This window comes from Haliotis cracherodii, unplaced genomic scaffold (assembly GCF_022045235.1).
Source record: "Haliotis cracherodii isolate W230 unplaced genomic scaffold, xgHalCrac1.p SCAF_3, whole genome shotgun sequence".
Classification (NCBI taxonomy): domain Eukaryota; kingdom Metazoa; phylum Mollusca; class Gastropoda; order Lepetellida; family Haliotidae; genus Haliotis; species Haliotis cracherodii.
In genome coordinates, this window is record NW_027266286.1 from 15,595,337 (window position 1) to 15,619,721 (window position 24,385).

General features: G+C 43.7%; 1 protein-coding gene across 1 annotated transcript in view; it reads left to right on the forward strand.

The window, feature by feature from the left end:
- The window catches only part of LOC139473775 (uncharacterized), a 42,380-nt gene extending 19,166 nt beyond the window's left edge, over positions 1–23,214 (forward strand). Inside the window, exons 3-13 of the mRNA XM_071256530.1 lie at positions 454–515; positions 3,084–3,221; positions 3,839–3,993; positions 5,421–5,523; positions 7,171–7,311; positions 8,259–8,394; positions 9,195–9,329; positions 11,402–11,538; positions 14,726–14,860; positions 16,534–16,605; positions 17,567–23,214. Coding sequence (XP_071112631.1) covers positions 454–515; positions 3,084–3,221; positions 3,839–3,993; positions 5,421–5,523; positions 7,171–7,311; positions 8,259–8,394; positions 9,195–9,329; positions 11,402–11,538; positions 14,726–14,860; positions 16,534–16,605; positions 17,567–17,659 — 1,307 coding nt within the window. The 3' untranslated portion in view covers positions 17,660–23,214. The remainder of the gene's footprint in view (positions 1–453; positions 516–3,083; positions 3,222–3,838; positions 3,994–5,420; positions 5,524–7,170; positions 7,312–8,258; positions 8,395–9,194; positions 9,330–11,401; positions 11,539–14,725; positions 14,861–16,533; positions 16,606–17,566) is intronic.
- Positions 23,215–24,385: the final 1,171 nt, after the last annotated feature.

Here is a 24,385-nt window from a genome sequence, read left to right on the forward strand (position 1 = left end):
AGTACAAGCAGCCACACACACACACATACACGTGCATGCACGTCTCTATATAAGTGCAATAATCTTGGACGCAACGTTTAACCCCATTCAACCTCACCTCTGGTCCAGACTCAATTATTTACAGACCACCGTCTTATAGCTGGAATTTTGTTGAGTTCGGCGTTAAACATGAAGCAAACAAACAAACAAATATAGTGATACAGTGTGGCCATAAAACCACATTTACTCATTGTAATGGCAGGATCTATATAGGTGAAACTTTCTTACTGAGATCTGATTCAGTTTTCACTTTGGACATCATGTGATGAAAAGTGGAGACTACTTGTCAGCTAATTTGAATTTCAAAAACCTCATCTATGATGATATTTTCTATGTTGATAATTTTGGGGTGATACATATTCATACAAATGGATTTTAGTCTTGTGGTTGTCATTGATTTCTTGAATATTTCAGACTCGTCAAGCCCTGATGGGTCCAAATTTTTTTACCCGGTTCTGTCCAACATCGAAGAACAGGTACGTCTCTGAACACCTTCCCACTTTGTGGCTAGACTGTGTTAGGGAGTAGCCACATTGAGGACCAGGTACGTCTCTGAACCCCTCCCCACTTTGTGGCTAGACTGTGTTAGGGAGTAGCCACATTGAGAACCAGGTACGTCTCTGAACACCTGCCCACCTTGTGGCTAGGTTGTGTGAGGAGGTAGCCACACTGCGGACATGGTACGTCTCTGAACACCTCCCCACTTTGTGACTAGGCTGTGTTAAGGAGTAGCAACATTGAGGCCCAGGTATGTCTCTGAACCCCTCCCCACCTTGTGACTAGGCTGTGTTAGGGAGTAGCCACATTGAGGACCAGGTACGTCTCTGAACCCCTCCCCACTTTGTGGGTAGGCTGTGTTAGGGAGTAGCCACATTGATTCCCAGGTACGTCTCTGAACCCCTCCCAACCTTGTGACTAGGCTGTGTTAGGGAGTAGCCACATTGATTCCCAGGTACGTCTCTGAACCCCTCCCCACCTTGTGACTAGGCTGTGTTAGGGAGTAGCCACATTGATTCCCAGGTACGTCTCTGAACCCCTCCCCACCTTGTGACTAGGCTGTGTTAGGGAGTAGCCACATTGATTCCCAGGTACGTCTCTGAACCCCTCCCCACCTTGTGACTAGGCTGTGTTAGGGAGTAGCCACATTGTGGACCAGGTATGTCTCTGAACCCCTCCCCACCTTGTGACTAGGCTGTGTTAGGGAGTAGCCACATTGATTCCCAGGTACGTCTCTGAACCCCTCCCCACCTTGTGACTAGGCTGTGTTAGGGAGTAGCCACATTGAGGACCAGGTATGTCTCTGAACCCCTCCCCACCTTGTGACTAGGCTGTGTTAGGGAGTAGCCACATTGATTCCCAGGTACGTCTCTGAACCCCTCCCCACCTTGTGACTAGGCTGTGTTAGGGAGTAGCCACATTGATTCCCAGGTACGTCTCTGAACCCCTCCCCACCTTGTGACTAGGCTGTGTTAGGGAGTAGCCACATTGATTCCCAGGTACGTCTCTGAACCCCTCCCCACCTTGTGACTAGGCTGTGTTAGGGAGTAGCCACATTGATTCCCAGGTACGTCTCTGAACCCCTCCCCACCTTGTGACTAGGCTGTGTTAGGGAGTAGCCACATTGATTCCCAGGTACGTCTCTGAACCCCTCCCCACCTTGTGACTAGGCTGTGTTAGGGAGTAGCCACATTGATTCCCAGGTACGTCTCTGAACCCCTCCCCGGCTTGTGACTAGGCTGTGTTAGGGAGTAGCCACATTGAGGACCAGGTACGTCTCTGAACCCCTCCCCACCTTGTGACTAGGCTGTGTTAGGGAGTAGCCACATTGAGGACCAGGTACGTCTCTGAACCCCTCCCCACCTTGTGACTAGGCTGTGTTAGAGAGTAGCCACATTGAGGACCAGGTACGTCTCTGAACCCCTCCCCACCTTGTGACTAGGCTGTGTTAGAGAGTAGCCACATTGAGGACCAGGTACGTCTCTGAACCCCTCCCCACCTTGTGACTAGGCTGTGTTAGAGAGTAGCCACATTGATTCCCAGGTACGTCTCTGAACTCCTCCCAACCTTGTGACTAGGCTGTGTTAGGGAGTAGCCACATTGAGGACCAGGTACGTCTCTGAACCCCTCCCCACCTTGTGACTAGGCTGTGTTAGGGAGTAGCCACATTGATTCCCAGGTACGTCTCTGAACTCCTCCCAACCTTGTGACTAGGCTGTGTTAGGGAGTAGCCACATTGATTCCCAGGTACGTCTCTGAACCCCTCCCCACCTTGTGACTAGGCTGTGTTAGGGAGTAGCCACATTGATTCCCAGGTACGTCTCTGAACCCCTCCCCACCTTGTGACTAGGCTGTGTTAGGGAGTAGCCACATTGAGGACCAGGTACGTCTCTGAACCCCTCCCAACCTTGTGACTAGGCTGTGTTAGGGAGTAGCCACATTGATTCCCAGGTACGTCTCTGAACCCCTCCCCACCTTGTGACTAGGCTGTGTTAGAGAGTAGCCACATTGATTCCCAGGTACGTCTCTGAACCCCTCCCCACCTTGTGACTAGGCTGTGTTAGAGAGTAGCCACATTGAGGACCAGGTATGTCTCTGAACTCCTCCCCACCTTGTGACTAGGCTGTGTTAGAGAGTAGCCACATTGAGGACCAGGTACGTCTCTGAACCCCTCCCCACCTTGTGACTAGGCTGTGTTAGGGAGTAGCCACATTGAGGACCAGGTACGTCTCTGAACCCCTCCCCACCTTGTGACTAGGCTGTGTTAGGGAGTAGCCACATTGATTCCCAGGTACGTCTCTGAACCCCTCCCCACTTTGTGACTAGGCTGTGTTAGGGAGTAGCCACATTGTGGACTCAGATCCCTCTCAACAAACTCAACTTGTGATCTATTAATTGTTTTGAAATTTTCAATCACCATATTTTATTTCAGCCTGATAAATTTGGATAGGTGTTTGATAATTACTTTGGTCACAGTACAATAAGTAAGCTGTTTTCATATTCATAAACATTTCCATTTGATATGTGGATTATCTCCCCTGAAACAGGAAGAGGTCATTGATCATCAAGTGTCCAAGAATGACAAGTCGCCTGTTGATTGGAGATTCAGAGATAAACTCATGGAAAGACTCGAGAGAGCGTCACGGTGCCAAGAAGATATGTGTGAAGACAGAGACTGTGCGAAGGTATGTCATGGAAGAGGCTGTGTGAAGGTATGTCATGACAGAGGCTGTGTTAAGGTATGTCATGACAGAGACTGTGCAAAGGTATGTCATGAAAGAGGCTGTGTGAAGGTATGTCATGGAAGAGGCTGTGTGAAGGTATGTCATGGAAGAGGCTGTGTGAAAGTATGTCATGACAGAGACTGTTCAAAGGTATGTCATGGAAGAGGCTGTGTGAAGGTATGTCATGACAGAGACTGTTCAAAGGTATGGCATGGAAGAGGCTGTGTGAAGGTATGTCATGGAAGAGGCTGTATGAAGGTATGTCATGACAGAGACTGCAAAGGTATGTCATGGAAGAGGCTGTGTGAATGTATGTCATGGAAGAGGCTGTATGAAGGTATGTCATGACAGAGGCTATGTTAAGGTATGTCATGACAGAGGCTGTTACAGTGAGACCTTTTACAATCTTTGGTGAATTGACCCATTTCATTTCAATATTCATTCTTTGGAATTTCTTGCGAATGATATCATGGAAGATGTGAGGAAAGCAAACAATATATGTTCCCATACTATATCATCAAATTCCTGGTCCACAGTGTTTGGATTGTCATTTGCTGATTGCCTCTGATTATTTTCAGTCCAAGAAAATCCTGACAATGTTTGAGAACAACATCCAGTTCCAGGCAAGCCTCGACAAGGAGCAGGAAACAATTCTGCTGGCCTTGAGATGTCATGGAGAAAGATGTGACAACATCAAGTGCCCTATGCCATACTGTGCCCTGCTGATTGATGTGTAGGTAGCTCTCACTGTTGTAACCATTGTAACACTCACTTAGGGACCAACCTTTTGATATTCCGGGGAGGAGGGGTTTGGATTTTTTAAAAATTAAAAAAAAGTCACATATAAAAGGATTTTGTAAAAAGTATATGTTTGCATAAAACAGTGATTTGTAAAAAATAAATCTTTGGCTTAAAGGAAAAAAAAGTATGTTATGACACACTGCCCCAAAACTATTTCTGTCTCTGCCACACAAACCCAGCCTCCCCCTACTCCGACCAAAAGAGTCCCTGGCCATACTGTACCTTGCTAATTGATGTGCAGGTAGCCTTAAGCATTGCGGGGCAGTGGGGTTAAGCACTCACTCGTAAATCCGAAGGCCAAGTTCTATTCCACACATGGGTTTAACGTGTGCATCCCATTTCTTGTGTCCTTGACATGCTATTGCTTGAATACTGTAAATCTTGAAATCAACGCGAGCGTCAATTGAATGCGAAAAATGCGAGTGGTCTTGGCTCGCATTATTAAACATCATATTTATATCAACAATAAGACATTTTGGATAGCAGAAATACCAACTTAGACATATGCTGAAAACAAACAACTATGTATTCCACATCACTGTTTATTGAGCAGCACTTGTAACAAGTATATAAACAATGTCATTCAAACACTAATTACATCCTGTGAATTGTCACTCACCCAACACAGTGTCTTTGTACTTTGCGACTGCGTCAAAGGCCAACACAAGCCAGCATGCATGTATTGTTTTAGCGAAGTACTCTACTCAGAGCTAATAAGCGGTGCTATTTGGTGTGTGATTGGATTAATGTAAGGTTGGATTAAGGTGAGGATTCTCCTGTAAACCTGACAGGACATTTTGTTTAGATATAAATCCACTGAAGCTTGAGAGGAGGGGGTGTCGCATTCATATTGAGTCGCATTTTTGGCTAGGGGCCAGCGGTCACATTCTTTTGGAGACGCATTAATTTCACGTTTTACAGTATTGCTAAAAGCGGCCCAAAACCACACTCTGGGGTGATTTCATGCAAGAGTCTCTAAGCTGAAGACCATTGTCATGAACCAATGGTAATCGTCCTTGCACTCAGCAATATTCCAACTATATGACAGCGGTCTGTAAATAATCAAGCCTGGACCAGACATCCCAGTGACTGACATCATGAGCATAGATCCACGCAATTGGGATACAATGACATGCATGAACCAAGTCAGCAAGCCTGACCTCCCGATCCTGTTAGTCGCCTCTTAAGACAAGCATAGTCGCCTTTTACAGCAAGCATTGTTGCTTAAGATCTATTCTGTCCCACTTCTTCACGGGTATAATCGTCCTTTTAGACCTATTGGTAATTGACAGAGAAATTAGCAAAATGGTTGACCCACGATATAATTAGATGTTTGTATGCCGTGTGTTGATGTTGCAGGGAGCCGTGGGATCCGATGGAGGCCATCTCCCGGATCCGGCAGCAGCTGGACATCATCCTGGAGATGACAGACACCAGCACAGAGCCGGGCCGATTCCTCCGCGTGAGTACATGCCTCACTTTGTCTCCGCCGCAATAAGCAGATACTGAGTACTAGTCCCAGTACAGTATCCATACAAATTTGTGTGTAGTACTGTGTACAAATATGTTACATTTTGATATGTGCTTTTAAATGATAATGCTATCAGAAATCCTTTCACCTGATCGAGTAAGTGCATACCCGGTATTCAGAAACATTGGGTTTCTCATTGTAAAGAAGCTGACATCCATAAATTCTCTTCCTTCGAAACCCTGTATCACCAAAGATAAAACTATTCCTAAAATGGTTCAGACATTAAAGTATGACAGGCTTAATCATATGCCACTCTCTCACTGCAGTGACAATACATTCATGCAGACCTACATGATCCATATATTTCAGTTGAGTCCGAACTGTCAGTACACCGGCCCAGTGGTGTGCCACTCTCTCACTACCGTGGCAATACATTCATGCTGACCTACATGATCCATATATTTCAGTTGAGTCCGAACTGCCAGTACACCATCCCAGTAGTGTGCCACTCTCTCACTACCGTGGCAATACATTCATGCTGACCTACATGATCCATATATTTCAGTTGAGTCCGAACTGCCAGTACACCGGTCCAGTGGTGTGCCACTCTCTCACTGTAGTGGCAATACATTCATGCTGACCTACATGATCCATATATTTCAGTTGAGTCCGAACTGTCAGTACACCGGCCCAGTGGTGTGCCACTCTCTCACTACCGTGGCAATACATTCATGCTGACCTACATGATCCATATATTTCAGTTGAGTCCGAACTGCCAGTACACCATCCCAGTAGTGTGCCACTCTCTCACTACCGTGGCAATACATTCATGCTGACCTACATGATCCATATATTTCAGTTGAGTCCGAACTGCCAGTACACCGGTCCAGTGGTGTGCCACTCTCTCACTGTAGTGGCAATACATTCATGCTGACCTACATGATCCATATATTTCAGTTGAGTCCGAACTGCCAGTACACCATCCCAGTAGTGTGCCACTCTCTCACTGTAGTGGCAATACATTCATGCTGACCTACATGATCCATATATTTCAGTTGAGTCCGAACTGCCAGTACACCATCCCAGTAGTGTGCCACTCTCTCACTGTAGTGGCAATACATTCATGCTGACCTACATGATCCATATATTTCAGTTGAGTCCAAACTGCCAGTACACCGGCCCAGTGGTGTGCCACTCTCTCACTACCGTGGCAATACATTCATGCAGACCTACATGATCCATGCATTTCAGTTGAGTCCGAACTGCCAGTACACCGGCCCAGTCGTATGCCACTCTCTCACTGTAGAGGCAATACATTCATGCAGACCTACATAATCCATATGTTTCAGTTGAGTCCGAACTGCCAGTACACCGGCCCAGTGGTGTGCCACTCTCTCACTGTAGAGGCAATACATTCATGCAGACCTACATAATCCATGCATTTCAGTTGAGTCCAAACTGCCAGTACACCGGCCCAGTACGGCTCTCTCACTGTAGAGGCAATACATTCATGCTGTCCTACATGATCCATATGTTTCAGTTGAGTCCAAACTGCCAGTACACCGGCCCAGTGGTGTGCCACTCTCTCACTGTAGTGGCAATACATTCATGCAGACCTACATAATCCATATGTTTCAGTTGAGTCCAAACTGCCAGTACACCAGCCCAGTACGTGAAGGAGAAGACTGGATGGTGTTATCGCCACTCAGTAAATCCCACAACGTGGTCCTAATTTCTGACATCTTTCCCACTTCTAGGGCTCCAAGTGTCCTGAAGAAGGTAAGACATCTCCTTGCTTCTTCCAGCTCACTTTCGGTCATAACTTTGGTAATCAGCATTCATATGTGGAGAGTGAATGAGGGAGTATGGTTTTATTTGTATTTCTATGTGTTGGGGACTTCCATGAAAATGTAGGAGTACAGGACCTGATGCTTATATCTGTATGGAACACAACGCTCTCCCACTTGTTGTGCTGATGTATAACTGGTGTTCCGATGTTGTGCTGATGTATAACTGGTGTTCAGATGCTGTGGTGATGTATAACTGGTGTTCAGATGTTGTGGTGATGTATAACTGGTGTTCAGATGTTGTGGTGATGTACAACTGGTGTTCAGATGTTGTGGTGATGTATAACTGGTGTTCAGATGTTGTGGTGATGTACAACTGGTGTTCAGATGTTGTGGTGATGTATAACTGGTGTTCAGATGTTGTGGTGATGTACAACTGGGGTTCAGATGTTGTGGTGATGTATAACTGGTGTTCCGATGTTGTGGTGATGTATAACTGGTGTTCAGATGTTGTGGTGATGTACAACTGGTGTTCAGATGTTGTGCTGATGTACAACTGGGGTTCAGATGTTGTGGTGATGTATAACTGGTGTTCAGATGTTGTGGTGATGTATAACTGGTGTTCAGATGTTGTGCTGATGTATAACGGGTGTATGCTGGTGTTTAGATGTTGTGATGGTGTATAACGGATGTATACTGGTGTTAAGATGTTGTGATGGTGTATAACGGGTGTATCCTGGTGTTTAGATGTTGTGATGGTGTATAACGGGTGTATACTGGTGTTTAGATGTTGTGATGCTGTATAACGGGTGTATACCGGTGTTTAGATGTTGTGATGCTGTATAACGGGTGTATACTGGTGTTGTGATGGTGTATAACGGGTGTATACTGGTGTTTAGATGTTGTGATGGTGTATAACGGGTGTATACTGGTGTTTAGATGCCCCTGCTGGAGCAGGACCACCAGTGGCATGTGTACGAGAAGCTGCGGAGTCTGTCTCACCCTAACCTGGTGGAGCACCTGTGGGCCATGGAACAAGGGAGGGACCTCCTCATCTGCACACAGTTCATGGGAGGTAAGGGCTGGCCTCCAGTCATCATTTCAGGGACTTGTCTCAGGTCTTAACTAAGTACCCTTGGTAGACAATTTGGCGAAACGACTGTAATATTTGTAATATTGATCAAAATTGGGTGTTTTTATGTTCTTTTGTTCATAAATTCTGAGGAATTTGGAAATTCTAAATTCAACTTGGGAATTTTTACCTTTATTTGCTGCAGATTTTGGCTGAATATCTGCCTCTGAGCAGGCCTAGATAACTCCCTGAGTTAACTGAGATTGAACATTAAAATGATTTACACCTCACATTCCACTCAATAGTATCAAATACGTGGAGACATGCCCTATTTATGTTAAATATAAGAGTTTTTTGGGGAAGCACTTTATTTATGTGTACTTGAAGTGCTGTGATAAACAATCTACATCACTGTGTCTGCTGTATGGAACAAAAGATGCTGTTGTTATGTGGAGCAATGCCTAGAATGATATTTACAGTGTTAGTTTGTTTACCTTGTGAACCTATAGTGACGTCATTCTATTATTTTAACGAGGCCTTGTTCAACCTCGAATGTAGTCAAGATGCTTTAAATTCCATGTTTTTCCCTTGCTCAAGGTTTTGCGTTTTCAATTAAACCGAGGAGGAGTGTTTTAACTGTAACATGTCATACAGGTTTACATCTTTTAGAGGGACTCTCTTCGAACTTTTGACGAAACTAGCTGAAGTCATCAATACGTTTAAGTTGTTAAGTCAATGTTGGACTTATTTAGGTTGTGTGTGTTCTCTTGGCTCCCTCTAACACGAAGTCTTTCACGTTACAGCTGGAAGTCTGCGGCAGGTTTTACGAGAGACGAAGAAAAAGCTGGCCTGGAAGACAACAGTCAACTATATGCAGCAGATCATCCGGGGGGTGTTGGCACTCCATGACAGACAGATCGCCTACATCAACTGGACAGGTCAGTAGGGGGGTGTTGGCACTGCATGACAGACAGATTGTCTACATCAACTGGACAGGTCAGTAGGGGGGTGTTGGCACTGCACGACAGACAGATCGCCTACATCAACTGGACAGGTCAGTAGGGGGGTGTTGGCACTGCACGACAGACAGATCGCCTACATCAACTGGACAGGTCAGTAGTGGGGTGTTGGCACTGCACGACAGACAGATTGTCTACATCAACTGGACAGGTCAGTAGGGGGGTGTTGGCACTGCATGACAGACAGATCGCCTACATCAACTGGACAGGTCAGTAGGGGGGTGTTGGCACTCCATGACAGACAGATCGCCTACATCAACTGGACAGGTCAGTAGGGGGGTGTTGGCACTGCATGACAGACAGATCGCCTACATCAACTGGACAGGCCAGTAGGGAGTGTTGGCACTGCATGACAGACAGATTGTCTACATCAACTGGACAGGTCAGTAGGGGGGTGTTGGCACTGCATGACAGACAGATCGCCTACATCAACTGGACAGGTCAGTAGGGGGGTGTTGGCACTCCATGACAGACAGATCGCCTACATCAACTGGACAGGTCAGTAGGGGGGTGTTGGCACTGCATGACAGACAGATCGCCTACATCAACTGGACAGGCCAGTAGGGAGTGTTGGCACTGCACGACAGACAGATTGTCTACATCAACTGGACAGGTCAGTAGGGGGTGTTGGCACTGCACGACAGACAGATCGTCTACACCAACTGGACAGGTCAGTAGGGGGGTGTTGGCACTGCATGACAGACAGATCGCCTACATCAACTGGACAGGTCAGTAGGGAGTGTTGGCACTGCACGACAGACAGATCGCCTACATCAACTGGACACGTCAGTAGGGGGGTGTTGTCACGGTAACAGACAGACATCTACCCCAAGTGGACCACCGGATCCTATGAGTTGCAGCTTGCAACAAGCATGGGTTGCTGAAGACCAAACAAGTATGGTAGCCACAAACTTGATGCGGGGTTACACACTTGCAGGAGGTTCCCAAAATGCTATGCATCCTTCACCCTCCTCTTTACTACACTTGGCTCTCCCCCCCCTTGCATATAATGGGGGGGGATATAGTCATCATCTTGAGCAAAACGGTGAAACAGTTTTCATCCAAGCTTGGTACATGTAACAATTAACAAGGGTGGAAGTGCGTTATGCTATTGTAAGGGGATTTGTCATCTACTGATGACCTCTGTTACTTTCTTTGTTGTTTTACTTCAAACTTTAAGGTTTCTTAGTTTTGCTATAGTTGGCGTTGGGAGTTTATCATGTTGTATGTTAATTGTACAACCACTCCATGCCGGCTATCAATGGGTATTGTGCCCAACTGTGTTTTCTTAGTATCAATCTCATGTCTTTACAAGTAATATAGGACTAATAGTAATATGTTCAGTCTAAAGGGTTATTTTCAGGCAAAGTTTAACTGCTTGCACGCGAGCACGTCAATGGCTAAATGTAAAAGCACTTTCTTGTAGCAATGGGTGGTACTAGAGAACTGTAGCTTAATTCGTGACCAACTCGTGTTATTCTGTGACAAGCCAAATAGCACCTCGTGCCCCTCTCGTTGCCATTTTTGAGACCGGGTTCCGTCTTAGCGCAAACAGGCATACCTGAAACAGATGTCAACTCGTTGCGTAATAGGTCACATATATTTCCCAATATATTATATATATTTCAGATGCAATTTAAAGCACATCTGGACATGCGGAATTATACACTATGATTGAACACATTTCACTGTGCCTAAGGTATATTGATAGATGCAAAATATATGTCAAATCAAAAATTATTTCTGAGGGTTCTTTGAAGAAGAACTTGAAATCATACGCACATTCTGATTGGTTTGTTGTATTTTTGCACATAAAATTCACCGACAGGGGGATGAGTCTCCTCGCAGGTTACGGAAAGGCGCGTGTGGTGATGAATGCTGAAGCCTGTGGCAGATAACAACCTTCAGGGCAAGGGAGACTACTCCCATTTTAGTTAACTAAAATAACCCTTGTTTACACATATTGCTGAAAAAACAATGTTTGTTTTCAGCTTGCAACATTTTGCTGGATGAGACACGTCAGGTGGCCAAGGTGTCCAACCTGTCAGTGTCAGCGAACCTCGAGTCCCACGCTGTGGACTATGGAGGGATGAAGAATGCACTGCCTGCAGCCATCTTGCCACCAGAGGTAGGATCTAACTTGCTAGTTTCAATAAGACATCTTCCATTGGTTAAATGTTTTGACTTAACTGTTCATCGACCAGAAGAGATTGTGTGATCATATGAGCGTTCATCTGTCCGTTAATTTCACAGTTTAGCCGTCTTTGGGTAATAAACCCGGGAACGCCTTAATGGTCTAATGGATAGAGTGTGTGCCCAGAGAGAGGAAGGTTGGTGGTTCTATCCCAGACCTCGTCATTTTACCTGTTTCCCCGCCTAGAATTTGGCATTAAGGTTATTTTCATCCTTTTAACGCTATTTACTTTTTTCAAATTTTATTTTGGTCAAGCATTTGTGATGAGAGTATGCCCTAAAATATTGAAATCGGCAAAGTTGCCTTGTGGACTTTACTCTAATGGTAACGCTATTTGTCAGGGCATTATCATTTGCAGAATCCTGAGGTCTTCCATTAACTGCCCGACGAAAGAGGGCTGTTGAAAAGACTGAGGGCTTCTGCAAATGATAGTGCCCTGAAAAATAGTTTTACCGTTATTATAGCTAAAATGGATGGAATTTGTTATCAAATTAAAAGAAACAACAATATCGGTTTTGAAACATTTACTGTAATCAACACGGATGTCACTGACCCACTTTTACAAATATGGAAAAGTCATAGAACAAACCAGATGACGTCACGATTGAACGTGATGTCACCTATCCCTATCCTATGACGTCACCTAACAACGGGCGTGATAATGGCCCCTCATCAAGCAATATGAGGGCATTATCAAGTTACAGTGGCCCGCTCATTTCTGATAACATGCGGGTGGTTTAATGATAATTCTAACCATTTTAGCTATAATTGCCCTTAAGGTTACACACAACCAAATGTTTTCCCATAGATTTCTATAGTAACGTTATATATTTTTTTTAAATAACTAAGCATTCAACAGCTATTACCTGTACATGTGTGCACAGTTCGGCCTTAGAGCAGCAATAAAAAAATAAAAAATGACTAGCTTAGCCAGCTCCTTTTCCGAGTACAGGAAGCTAAACACACCACCCCCAGTTTCGCACCAAATGTCACCTACTTGAAAATAGCTGTGGTCACATTCAGCATAAGTCGTCATGTTGAAAAAGACAGTACTAAATATAGAAAAACATGGTCAGTTTTAATAACTGGATGGATGTACATTTGAAAGACATAAAAATCTTACAGAATATCCTCCAATCACAGCCTGCAGATATCTCTCGATCTGCACTGAAGGCTCCCTACGAAAACCGCACTGTCCAAACTGGTACTGATTTGGTGTAGTAGAACCTTAAGACCCCATTAAGAATTCATTTCAATATTTTTTGTATTTATGGAGGTATAAACGTAAAACCTGGTGTGCATTCTATGTAAATCTCTGAAGTCAATACTTATAAGTAAATATGTCAACAATAGTAACTGCACAGTCTGATTTTTTACTCATAACACAAAAAAAAACTGCTGATAACAATACGAAATAAGTGACATCGATCGGCACAATAATGAAACACAAGTCCCACCCATTCTATTATCAGCCAATCAAGAAACATGTGTCTGTTAGTGGGCCTGGCCTAAGGTTGTTTTTAGGTTTTGGAAACAAACACAAAGGCAATGGGTTGTTTAACCAATCATTTTCAATATACAGTGAACTACTGTTTTAACCATAGTTATCCTGTAAGCCATAGTTTGTTATAAGCATATGTACAGCATATGTACAGCATATGTACAGCAAATGGCCGGGACCAAAAAATAAATTTGTTATGTCCATCAGTTCGTAAGCCAGTTTGTTATAAATGTAGTTTACTGTAGTTATTAGACCATAAACTACTGTGAGGCTGAGGTTTGGTCATGTGACTTCATAAAGACCCCATCTAGGCTGAATAAGGAAATCTGAATATTTGCTTGTGTAGCGACCATAAAATAGCAGAGCCCAAGCTCCTCACAGCTATAGCCCGTTCGGGGAGCTCAGTCAAAGCTCCCCACTGTGAATAGGTGGCCACAACCATGCTATGAGTTGAACTCGCAACCAAATGACCGTTATGTTTACAAACGAGTGATGACTGTCGTGGCGCCGGATACACTTTCCCCTGCTAAATTACTTATTTTGTTTGTCAATTTGAATTTCTATTTCATTAAATCTATCATGTCATTGATATAGTAAGGGAGAAATTAGTTGATATTCTGCAATATCGAACCAATCTGATTATACAAACAACAAAGTTAATTCATCTGGAAAACATGGTCATTCGTAAACCGTTTCAAAATTAACTATGATGGCATTCCCAAAGACATAAACAAAATTATGAACGTCACTACATTTGGGGTTAGAGGGCAAATTTCAAGTAATGGCCGCACCTACACTGGTGGCAGCATTGTTACCGAGAGTGTAACGAAAGTGTCATGCGCTGTGAAGGAGCTTGACGAGAGCCTTGTGATGGGATTCAAACCACCAACCTTCTGATCTGAGTTTGTATGCTTTGTCTATATGCCCAAAGAGAACAACCCTGTGAGCAAGCTGACAGGGTATGGATGTAGTCTGTGAGAAGACTCCACGCCCTATGACCCTCGTTTAACCAGTCATGGAAATCCATCTTCGTGATAATATGTCTGTGTCAGAGAGAGTTTGTTATTCCCCGCCACGAAGTGGAAGGGGGATACAGGAATGGGTCCTGTTTGTCGGTCCTTCTCTCCATCCGTCATGTTTCGTTTCCGGAGCAGAACTAAAAAATTATGAGAGATACCTTAACCAAACTTGGCACATAGATAGGTCTAGTGGTAAACTGTTGCCTTTTGATGATTTTGGATTTTTACATAAAATGATTTTCATTTTTTCATTGCAATGACTTGACTTTGACAGAAAATGGCAGTAGTACCCGTTTCTGGAGCGTATCTTGAAAAACATGCAATATTTCTTCACCAAACTTGGCACATTGATAGGTCTAGTGGTAAACTGGTGCCTTTGGATAGTTTGGGATTGTCAAAAAATTTATTTTCCGAGTTTCCATAGCAACAACTTCGACTTAGACAGAAAATGGCAGTAGTACTCGTTTCCGGAGCAGATCTTGAAAACCATACAATATTTCTTGCCTTCCATACAACCAGACATGTCATATTGGTGAACGATATGAGTATTTCATGCCTGATACCCTATTCCAGCAGTTATGACTATGTTTCTCTCCCTCAGCTACTGGGGCCAGTGCCAAGTGTCTGCACACTGTCGGACTCCTGGGGCTGTGGCTGTCTGCTGCATGAACTCACCATGGGACACAAGATCTGGTACCGCTACCGCCACGAAACTAGGGACGCCGTGTGGAAGAAGGTACAGCATTTTGTACAACCTCGCCGACATGGATCCTTGTTAGTCATTATCAGCGGCAGTGTCTTCTGACCTGTGGCTGCAACAAATCTTGGTGGTCTGTCAAGGAAATGTTCATTTTGTACAATGAACCCAGAATAAACTTGAGTTCAAGGAAATGTGAATAAAATTAGGAACCTTTATTACAGATGTAATTAGTGATGCTAGGTTTAGAATAGTTCTAGGGCTGGGAAGGGTAACTCGGGTACCCGGGTCGGGTGGGTACTGAGTAGGACCTGGGTACCCACAGGACTACCCAGACCCGTGGTTAGTCACGTGATATATTGCCTAATGACTAAAATTATCTGGAACCACATGGTTACACTACAAGTCACAAATGTTCATTTTTCTTTCTGACTATGCACCCATTCCTTCTGATTTCTCATATGGTTGAATAAAGATATAACTTAAGTCAACTTCAGTGTATGCATGACCAGATTGTTTAATACATGTATCAAAAAAACGTGTTGCCAGGGCTATGCTAAAAAAGTTCCCAATCGGACAGTTTGAGACATCACCTGAGACCTACAGTGGGTACCTGGGTAGGGTCGGGTAATAGGGGGATGGGTACCCGGGTAGTAAATTTGGACTCGTCCCAGCCCTATATAGTTCCCTATGCTGGTCGTTAAAGGTTTGGGTGGTCAGACTCAGTGACTTGGTCAATTGCTTGTCGTTAGCGTTGATCTTTGTGGCAAAATGACACCAAACATTCCGATTTTGTCAGTGCCCTTTCCCAATTTTTTTTCATGAAATTATTTACATGCTTAAAATATCATGGAGAGCAAATTGTTGTGTACCACAATCTCATTTAAATCAGATCTGAAGGCTACCAGACCGCCCCTATGAATGTGTGGAGCTTTTACCATGTGTTACTTCACTTTTGTCTAGGCCTTAACCAAAAATGAAGCCCAAACCTGCATCATGGGACTGTTTCTATAACTCTTTTTCACCCCACTGATTACTCTGAAGCTTCCATAGGGTTAGGGGCGGTCGGGTAGCCTAGTGGTTAAAGCGTTCGCTCCGTCACACTGAACACCCGGGTTCTATTCCCGACATGGGTACAATGTGTGAAGCCCATTTCCTGTGTCCCCTGCTGTGATATGGCTGGAATATTGCTAAAAGCAGAGTAAAACCATACTCACTCACTCACTCACTCACTCCATTAGGGTTAGCATCCCTGTGTATTGTCAATCATGGATTTGTCTGGTCCAGGCAGACTGCCGCCCATATTCTACCTTGAATATTGGACTGGTGAAAAAGTATCTTCACTCAAGCTCAGACTCCGAGCAGACACTTCAACATAGGTGCATGTTGAACTTAGGTCTGTCCTCAGCAATGATCTCTGTCCTGTGTTCAGAGTGGCCGCTTATCATTTTTATCTGGAGAACGCCACACTCAAGATTATTTAGTTATTTCTAACCGTCCTATGTGGTGGGGTAGGCTAGTGGTTATAGCATTTGCTCGTCATGCTGAAGGCCAGTGTTCGATTCCCGACATAGGTACAATGTGTGAAGCCAATTTCTGGTGTCCCCGGTCTTGATATTGCTAAAAGCGCCGTAATACCAAACTCACTCTTTCACTCTAACTGTCCTATTATTAGTCTGAGGTTTGACACAATTGCCATGTCTGTTTTACAGCTTCAAGGCAAGGTGCCGCCTATAGCCAAGGACCTCGTCAGGTGGCCAGATATTTTTCAAGCGTGTTGGCAGGTAGGTCTCCTGCTTTATTTGTACATGGTAATTCAGATATATCTCAAAGAACATTGATGAATGAGGCATGGTGTATTTCACGATAAAACATTGTTCTATCATGATGTCACTTCTGGAGATTCGAATATGTTTGATGACGTCATATATTGGACAACGTTATTTTTGAGAGGGAAGTGTCCAGTAAGTTGTTCCCTATAGATGTAGCTTGGCAACACAGATAAGGTAGAGTGACCGATGTGAGGATTCTGAGAATATGCGGGAAATACCTAACTTAATGTGTCTCAAATGGGGTTTTCATATCATAATCATGGCATGGTATCTCATTGGTTTAGCACTATAAAAAATTGCCCCATCTGTCCTTGCCGAACCTCTCCTTGCCCCACCTCTCCTTTCCCACACCCCACCTCTCCTTGACCCACCTCTCCTTTCCCAAGCCCCACCTCTCCTTGACCCACCTCTCCTCGCCCCAACTCTCCTTGCCCCACCTCTCCTTGCCCCGTCTCTCCTTGCCCCACCTCTCCTTGCCCCGTCTCTCCTTGCCCCGTCTCTCCTTGCCCCACCACTCCTTGCTCCATCTTTCCTCGCCCCACCTCTCCTTGCTCCATCTTTCCTTGCCCCACCTCTCCCTGTCTTCCTTCTTTCCTCGCCCCATCTTTCCTTGCCCCAACTCTCCTTGCCCCGTGTCTCCTTGCCCCACCACTCCTTGCTCCATCTTTCCTCGCCCCACCTCTCCTTGCTCCATCTTTCCTTGCCCAACCTCTCCCTGTCTTCCTTCTTTCCTCGCCCCATCTCTCCTTACCCCACCTCTCCTCACCCCACCTGTCCTTACCCCGTCTTTCCTCACCCCACCTCTCCTCTCCCCACCTCTCCTCAGCCCCGTCTGTCCTCATCCCATTTCACCTCGCCCCACCCAACCTGAAGCCATTTTTGTAATGATGTCATGCTAAACCTTTTCCTGCAGCCGGGACTTCTGAAGCGGCACCCTCTGAAGCACATCCAGCAGATGCTGACAATGACGCTGACTGCCAGCACTGAGACCAGGCAGGACAGATGAGAACAACATGTGTGTGGGGAGGACATACTGACCTGAATCAAACACTACTGAAAGGATTTTACAGAGCTGTGCCTTCTTGTCAGACTGCATCAAAAGTTCTTGGAAGCATTTCCTTGGAGTTACTGGTGTGTGTAGAGTTAGGACCACTAATTTCTTTTCTGGAGGGATCTGAGGAGGCCTGGGATTCTCCTTGAGTGTTACAGAGCTATGCCTTCTTGTTAGACAGCATCAATAGGTCTTGGAGGCAGTACCTTGGAATTACTGGTGTGTGTAGAGTTGGGCCGGACCACCAGTTTGTGTTCTGGAGGGATCTGAGGAGGTCTCGGATTCTCCTGAGGACATGTTCACTTTTAAATAACATGAATGGATTGTCAAATAAATGCAGAGGTTCTATGCCACACCACACTCCCAGACTCCCTTGAACAGTTGTCGACCATGTTGCACAGACAATCACAAGGAGCCACACCTCAACTTTGCTCAGACATATGTAAGGCCACACAAAAAACAGATTGTGTCTCTGGTCTTTTGGTTTGACCTAAAATGATACGTCAATGAACACATGTTTATTGTCAGTTCAAAAAAATACAGACTAAAGGCACCTGTTCCATTGTGTGACTGCACTTTCATTGTCATTAAAGCAGGTTAGAGTAATCTGCCCTTGGTTAAATGAAAAGGCAGAACAAGGGCAGGGACCAGAAACAATACCTTTTTCGGGGGCCTAGCATAGGGGTATTGTCTTTATGCTTGCACCGTAATGGCTTCATGTGAGTTAGATGGCCTCTTCTTCCTTTCAGCTATTAACTACCATCCAGTCATGCCAATATTACAAACACACCACAGATGGCCACACATACGAAGCTTATAGGGCAATAAGTCCTTTAGCTCACCCGAACCATAGTGTCATTGTGTAGTTTAATTTTGCAGCAGCTTTTGTTATTTCATAGTCATGCTACTTTAGGGTTACTGCAATGTAAATATGAAAAGTTGTATATAGCCTGTTATGCATTTATAATGTTATTCTTTGTATTCGTACCCATTGTGGTCAATTCATAACATTTCAGTTGTGACTGAGCTCAAACATACCATTGATGTAGCAGGATCTGATGTCTGTGCTTAAACTACCGTATATCACAGTGTATAAGGCGAGTTTCTTTCATATCACAATAGTTATTCTATCCATGACAGAAACAATTTTAGTAAAATACAGACAAACATCAAGTTTATGTGTGGTTAGGAAAATAGCACAAGATGATACATTTAGTGCTTTTTAGAGGCTTGTGACTGTCATGTTCATTGGTCATGTGTCATGATAGAATGGCATGTTCACTGGCCATGTGTCATGATATAATGTCATGTTTGCTGACCATGTGTCATGATAGAATGTCATGTTTGCTGGTCATGTGTCATGATAGAATGTCATGTTTGCTGGCCATGTGTCATGATAGAATGGCATGTTGGCTGGCCATGTGTCATGATAGAATGGCATGTTGGCTGGCCATGTGTCATGATAGAATGGCATGTTTGCTGCCCATGTGTCATGATAGAATGTCATGTTCATTAGGCATGTGTCATGATAGAATGGCATGTTCACTGGCCATGTGTCATGATAGAATGGCATGTTTGCTGGCCATGTGTCATGATAGAATGGCATGTTGGCTGGCCATGTGTCATGATAGAATGGCATGTTGGCTGGCCATGTGTCATGATAGAATGTCATGTTTGCTGGCCATGTGTCATGATAGAATGCCATGTCATGTCAAGGCAATACAACCTTCCATGAAATACTAAGCTGTGCCATGAGTTCCTGAAGAAAGAGTAAAATGTTCATTCAGTGAAAGCTGAGCTACTGATAAGCTGCATAAAATACCCACTAAAAATATTCAAAACCCAATTACTTTCAATTAACTTGCGTACTGAAGCACATCATTCAGCGAAAAACTCAAATGTATATAAAACCTGCAAATACATACTCAATGAAGCTTTTTCGGCATGCATACAGCGGAACTAATTTCTGAAACACAGTTACAAGCTAAAATACTTTCCGAGTCAAGCATATATTTAGAACAGTTATGTACATCAAAAACATTATTATTTTTTTAAATCTTAAATGTTCACTAATTTTGGGAAAAACCCAATAGAGTGATGAATAGATGAGTGAAAAAATATTGGTTATGCAATGAAAAATGTAATACCATTGGGGGTAACCCAATTAAAATAGAAACCTCAGAGTAAAAACTCAATTGCTCAAAAAGTTATCTGGAGCTCTGAATTTAAGGTCATGACTGGACAATGAATACACCAGTTTGGGATTTGATATTGATAGTGATGTGAAAACTGCTTCAACAACTCCGTGATTTCATTTCACTACCGTATATGACCAAAGATAAGTCGGTTATGGTAAATCATCATGTCTAGTGATGTTTAATCGCAAATTCCACATTTTCAACATGTTCATTGACAAAGTTTGTTATAGCATTTTTCATTCAACTGAAACGATACGATGTAGATTTTTTACAAACAGAAAAAGAGTTCGATGAAAGTGTAACTGATACATAAGCCGACACTTTTCTGCAGAATCTTTTTTCTGGTCCTCAAAATTTGGCTTATCTATGGTCCTGTACGGTATATTCTTTACAGCATTGCATTGCCGAGTATCTTCATGTAATGTGAGTGCAGTATCACTTGCTGTACCTTTGCTCACAGTGAGGTTGTTGGTACCCAGCGATGGTGGTACATCTCCCAGATAATGCCAATCTCATTAAAATCATATCTAAGTTCTCCCTATCGCTAAATAAAGATCTCAGGACATCCCATTACGGGTCACGTCAGACCGACCTTTCATCCGACCAATCAGAGCGTCTCTTACCAGATTATGAAAGTGACAGACGGAATGTGTTTTCTAATCATGCAACCTCGAAAACTTTAACACTGGGTATTCTGAACGATAGCTACGGGTGAAACAACAGAATCCATACCATCTATTAGCCATTCCAGAATGTTCTTTTGTTCAGGTTTCAAATTTGTAATCGAGAATTTGTCACAATATGTTTTGAAGCGTAGTTGCCAATTTGAAATTAGTGCCGTAAAGCACGAGAAAGCTGCCCTCTGATTGGTCATTCCATTGGTCAGTCAAAGTTCGCGAAAGGTCGGTCTGATGTGACCCGTAATGGGATGTCCGCAGATTTTTGTTTAGCGATAGCGAGAACTAAGATCTGATTTTAATGAGATTGAGATAATGCATTATTATCAGCAACAGAAACTGTATGAACCTGATCAAAATATATGTATATTCAGAAATGTTTTTGTCAATTATATATGCTTGTTATTTGTTAATGCATGACATCTGTGATATACAATCTTTGTGTCTTAACAGGGATTTATCTCGAATTCCAAAGAATGTGCACCTGCCAGACAAAATGGCAAAAAAAATTGTAATACCATATTTGACGTAAAAAGCGCTTAGGGCACTCTCAAAATTAGAAATAGGGGGCTCTTATCAGAATATGATTTTGGTGAGAAAGAAAACAGAGTTGGAAGATCATAAATTTCGTGGTTTGTGCTGTAAGCCTGAAATGATACAAAAGAAAAGTCTGTGCGTATTATACCCGACAGATACATTTTCCAGAATGTATTTGCCCATAATTAAGGGTGCATATAACACACATGTGCATATTATACACGAATAAATAAGTCTTGTGTACATTGATCAATCGGAAGGGGTGCTTATTGGGATTAGCAAATATCGCCGTGGGCGCTTAGTATGTCAAATACTGTTGTTTAAAATTGGATTTTAATTATGTCCTTATTTTTGTCAATTCTTAGAAATGGGAATTGTAAATTCAAATTGGGAATTTTTGTTCTCATTTGCTTCAGACTTGGAGCCAAATATCGGCCTCTGAGCAGGTCTAGATAAATCCTTGTCTTAATGTCGGGGGGCACGGGTGGCCCAGTCGTCTAAGGCGCCGCGATTCGCTGTGCAGAGTTGCGTCCCTTGGGCACGCCAGAAACCTATGATTGTGGGTTCGAATCCCAGTTCGCCCCGATTATGTTTCTAGGTTTGTCAGCACCATACCCGTGCTCTTTGGTTTCACCGAAGTGATAAACGTCTGAGACCTGCATCACTTCGGGCTTTCCTCCCACATTAAGCTGACACGCCGCAATATAACTGGAATACTGTTAAAAGCGGCGTTAAACCCAACTCACTCACACTTAATGTCCGCATTAACTACAATGAAATCACAAGGACTACCACTGAATAGCAGCTGGTGCAGAGGTATGTTCAGGTAATTTAGATAAGCAAGCATCATGCATCTGTTGGATTCCTTGTTGGTGATACAGAAACATGTCATGGTAGCAGTTTCTTTATCCCATGTCATTCTTAAAATAATTTAGAAGAGTGCATGTGTAAGACATAATTTCGCTCAGTGAAGAAACCGAGTATGAATGCACTGTTTGAATGAGTTGCACCCATTTATCATATAGTGCAGAATTATTTGCGGCAATGTTTGTCTATAAAATCATCACACACCTATGTGTAGGTATTTACAAGCATAGCCATTTTCTATATTGTCATGGGATGGTAGAGGGCATTTTAAGCACTAACTGACCTTAATGTCAATGGCACAATGCTGTTTTCGTCCATTGTCCATTGCAAAAGGTGAATACTTCATGCTGTTGCTCGAGGTAGGTCCAGTAACTGATAACTAATGTATTGCATGGGCACAGTTACATAAACTCTAAATATGATGCATGCACCAAACATCCTACTCAACCAATGGTCATATTACACCCCTTTGCATTGTGACACGCATGTATGTAACAGAGACAAAACCTGCTTTTGTTGCTCGAGCATTCTCAGTCTGACTGGGGTCAGAGCAGCTGGAAGAAAATGGCTGAATCTCATGGTAAAACATATGATGGTCCTGACTAGTATTGTACATGGAGAGATTGAGGACACGCTGGACTCCAATGTTAAGACATAGTACATGTATACTGGTCTCTGATTATTCTTGGAAGAGTCTTCCTCGTGTATGTGCACCGCTCCGTAGTCATGATGTTGCATACAACGTCTGGGTTCGATTCCCAACATGGGCACAATTGATAAAGCCCATTTCTGGTGACTTGTTGCTTTTGATCTGACTGTACCGGTCTAGGACTGCTGTGAAATAGACCAGACCAAAATGGACGTTGGTGTAATTTTACTGTACATTTCGGGCTGTCTTTCTCCTGAGTATTTGTAGGGATGCACTTATCTTTGCCAAAGCTTCTGGAACTGCCTTCATGTAACTGAATCAGTCCCTATAGAAATGAACTCATCTTTGCCAAAAATTCTGGAACTGCGTGCTGGTAACAGGACAGAAATTTGAAAGAAGAAATGTCTCAATTGGTCAGAGTACCAGTTATGCAACTTGAATATATATGAACTAGCTTGAAATTGGTTAAGACAAGTCCATCTCTATTTTGCCTGAAAGAGGAAATAGCTCTTTGTATATAAGCTTGCAAACACTGCTGCAGCAAGACATTAATCATTTGCAGTCTTGTCAGATCTATATAACACTGTGTTTTGGATTGTAGATATAGAAAATAAAAACTCTATATTGTAACACCCTTGTATTATTTTTTTTTGGATGTTACACAGTGTAGTGAATGAAAGTGGTTTCCATCAAGTATCACAACCACAATTGGTTGATGTTCATCTCCACCAGTGACCCACACTTGACACTGAGTCACACCACAGGACCACACTGATCCACACCATAGGACCACACTGATCCACACCATAGGACCACACCGAGTCACACCATAGGACCACACTGATCCACACCATAGGACCACACTGATCCACACCATGGGACCACACTGATCCACACCATAGGACCACACTGATCCACACCATAGGACCACACTGATTCACACCATAGGACCACACTGATCCACACCATGGGACCACACTGATCCACACCATAGGACCACACTGATCCACACCATAGGACCACACTGATCCACAATATAGGACCACACTGATCCACACCTTAGGAAAACACTGATCCACATCATAGGACCACACTGATCCACACCATAGGACCACACTGATCCACACCATAGGAAAACACTGATCCACATCATAGGACCACACTGATCCACACCATAGGAAAACACTGATCCACACCATAGGACCAAAATGAGTCACACCATAGGATCACACTGATCCACACCATAGGACCACACTGATCCACACCATAGGAAAACACTGATCCACACCATAGGAAAACACTGATCCACATCATAACACCACACTGATCCACACCATAGGACCGCACTGATCCACATCATAGGACCACAATGATCCACACTTGTGTGGATAAGTGTCAAGTGTGAGCCACTTGTGTGTATCTGTGTGAAGTGTGAGCCATGTGTGTATCAGTGTGAAGTGTGAGCCACTTGTGTGTATCAATGTGAAGTGTGAGCCACTTGTGTGTATCAATGTGAAGTGTGAGCCACTTGTGTGTATCAATGTGAAGTGTGAGCCACTTGTGTGTATCAGTGTGAAGTGTGAGCTACTTGTGTGTATCTGTGTGAAGTGTGAGCCACTTGTGTGTATCTGTGTGAAGTGTGAGCCATTTGTGTGTATCAATGTGAAGTGTGAGCCACTTGTGTGTATCAATGTGAAGTGTGAGCCACTTGTGTGTATCAGTGTGAAGTGTGAGCCACTTGTGTGTATCAATG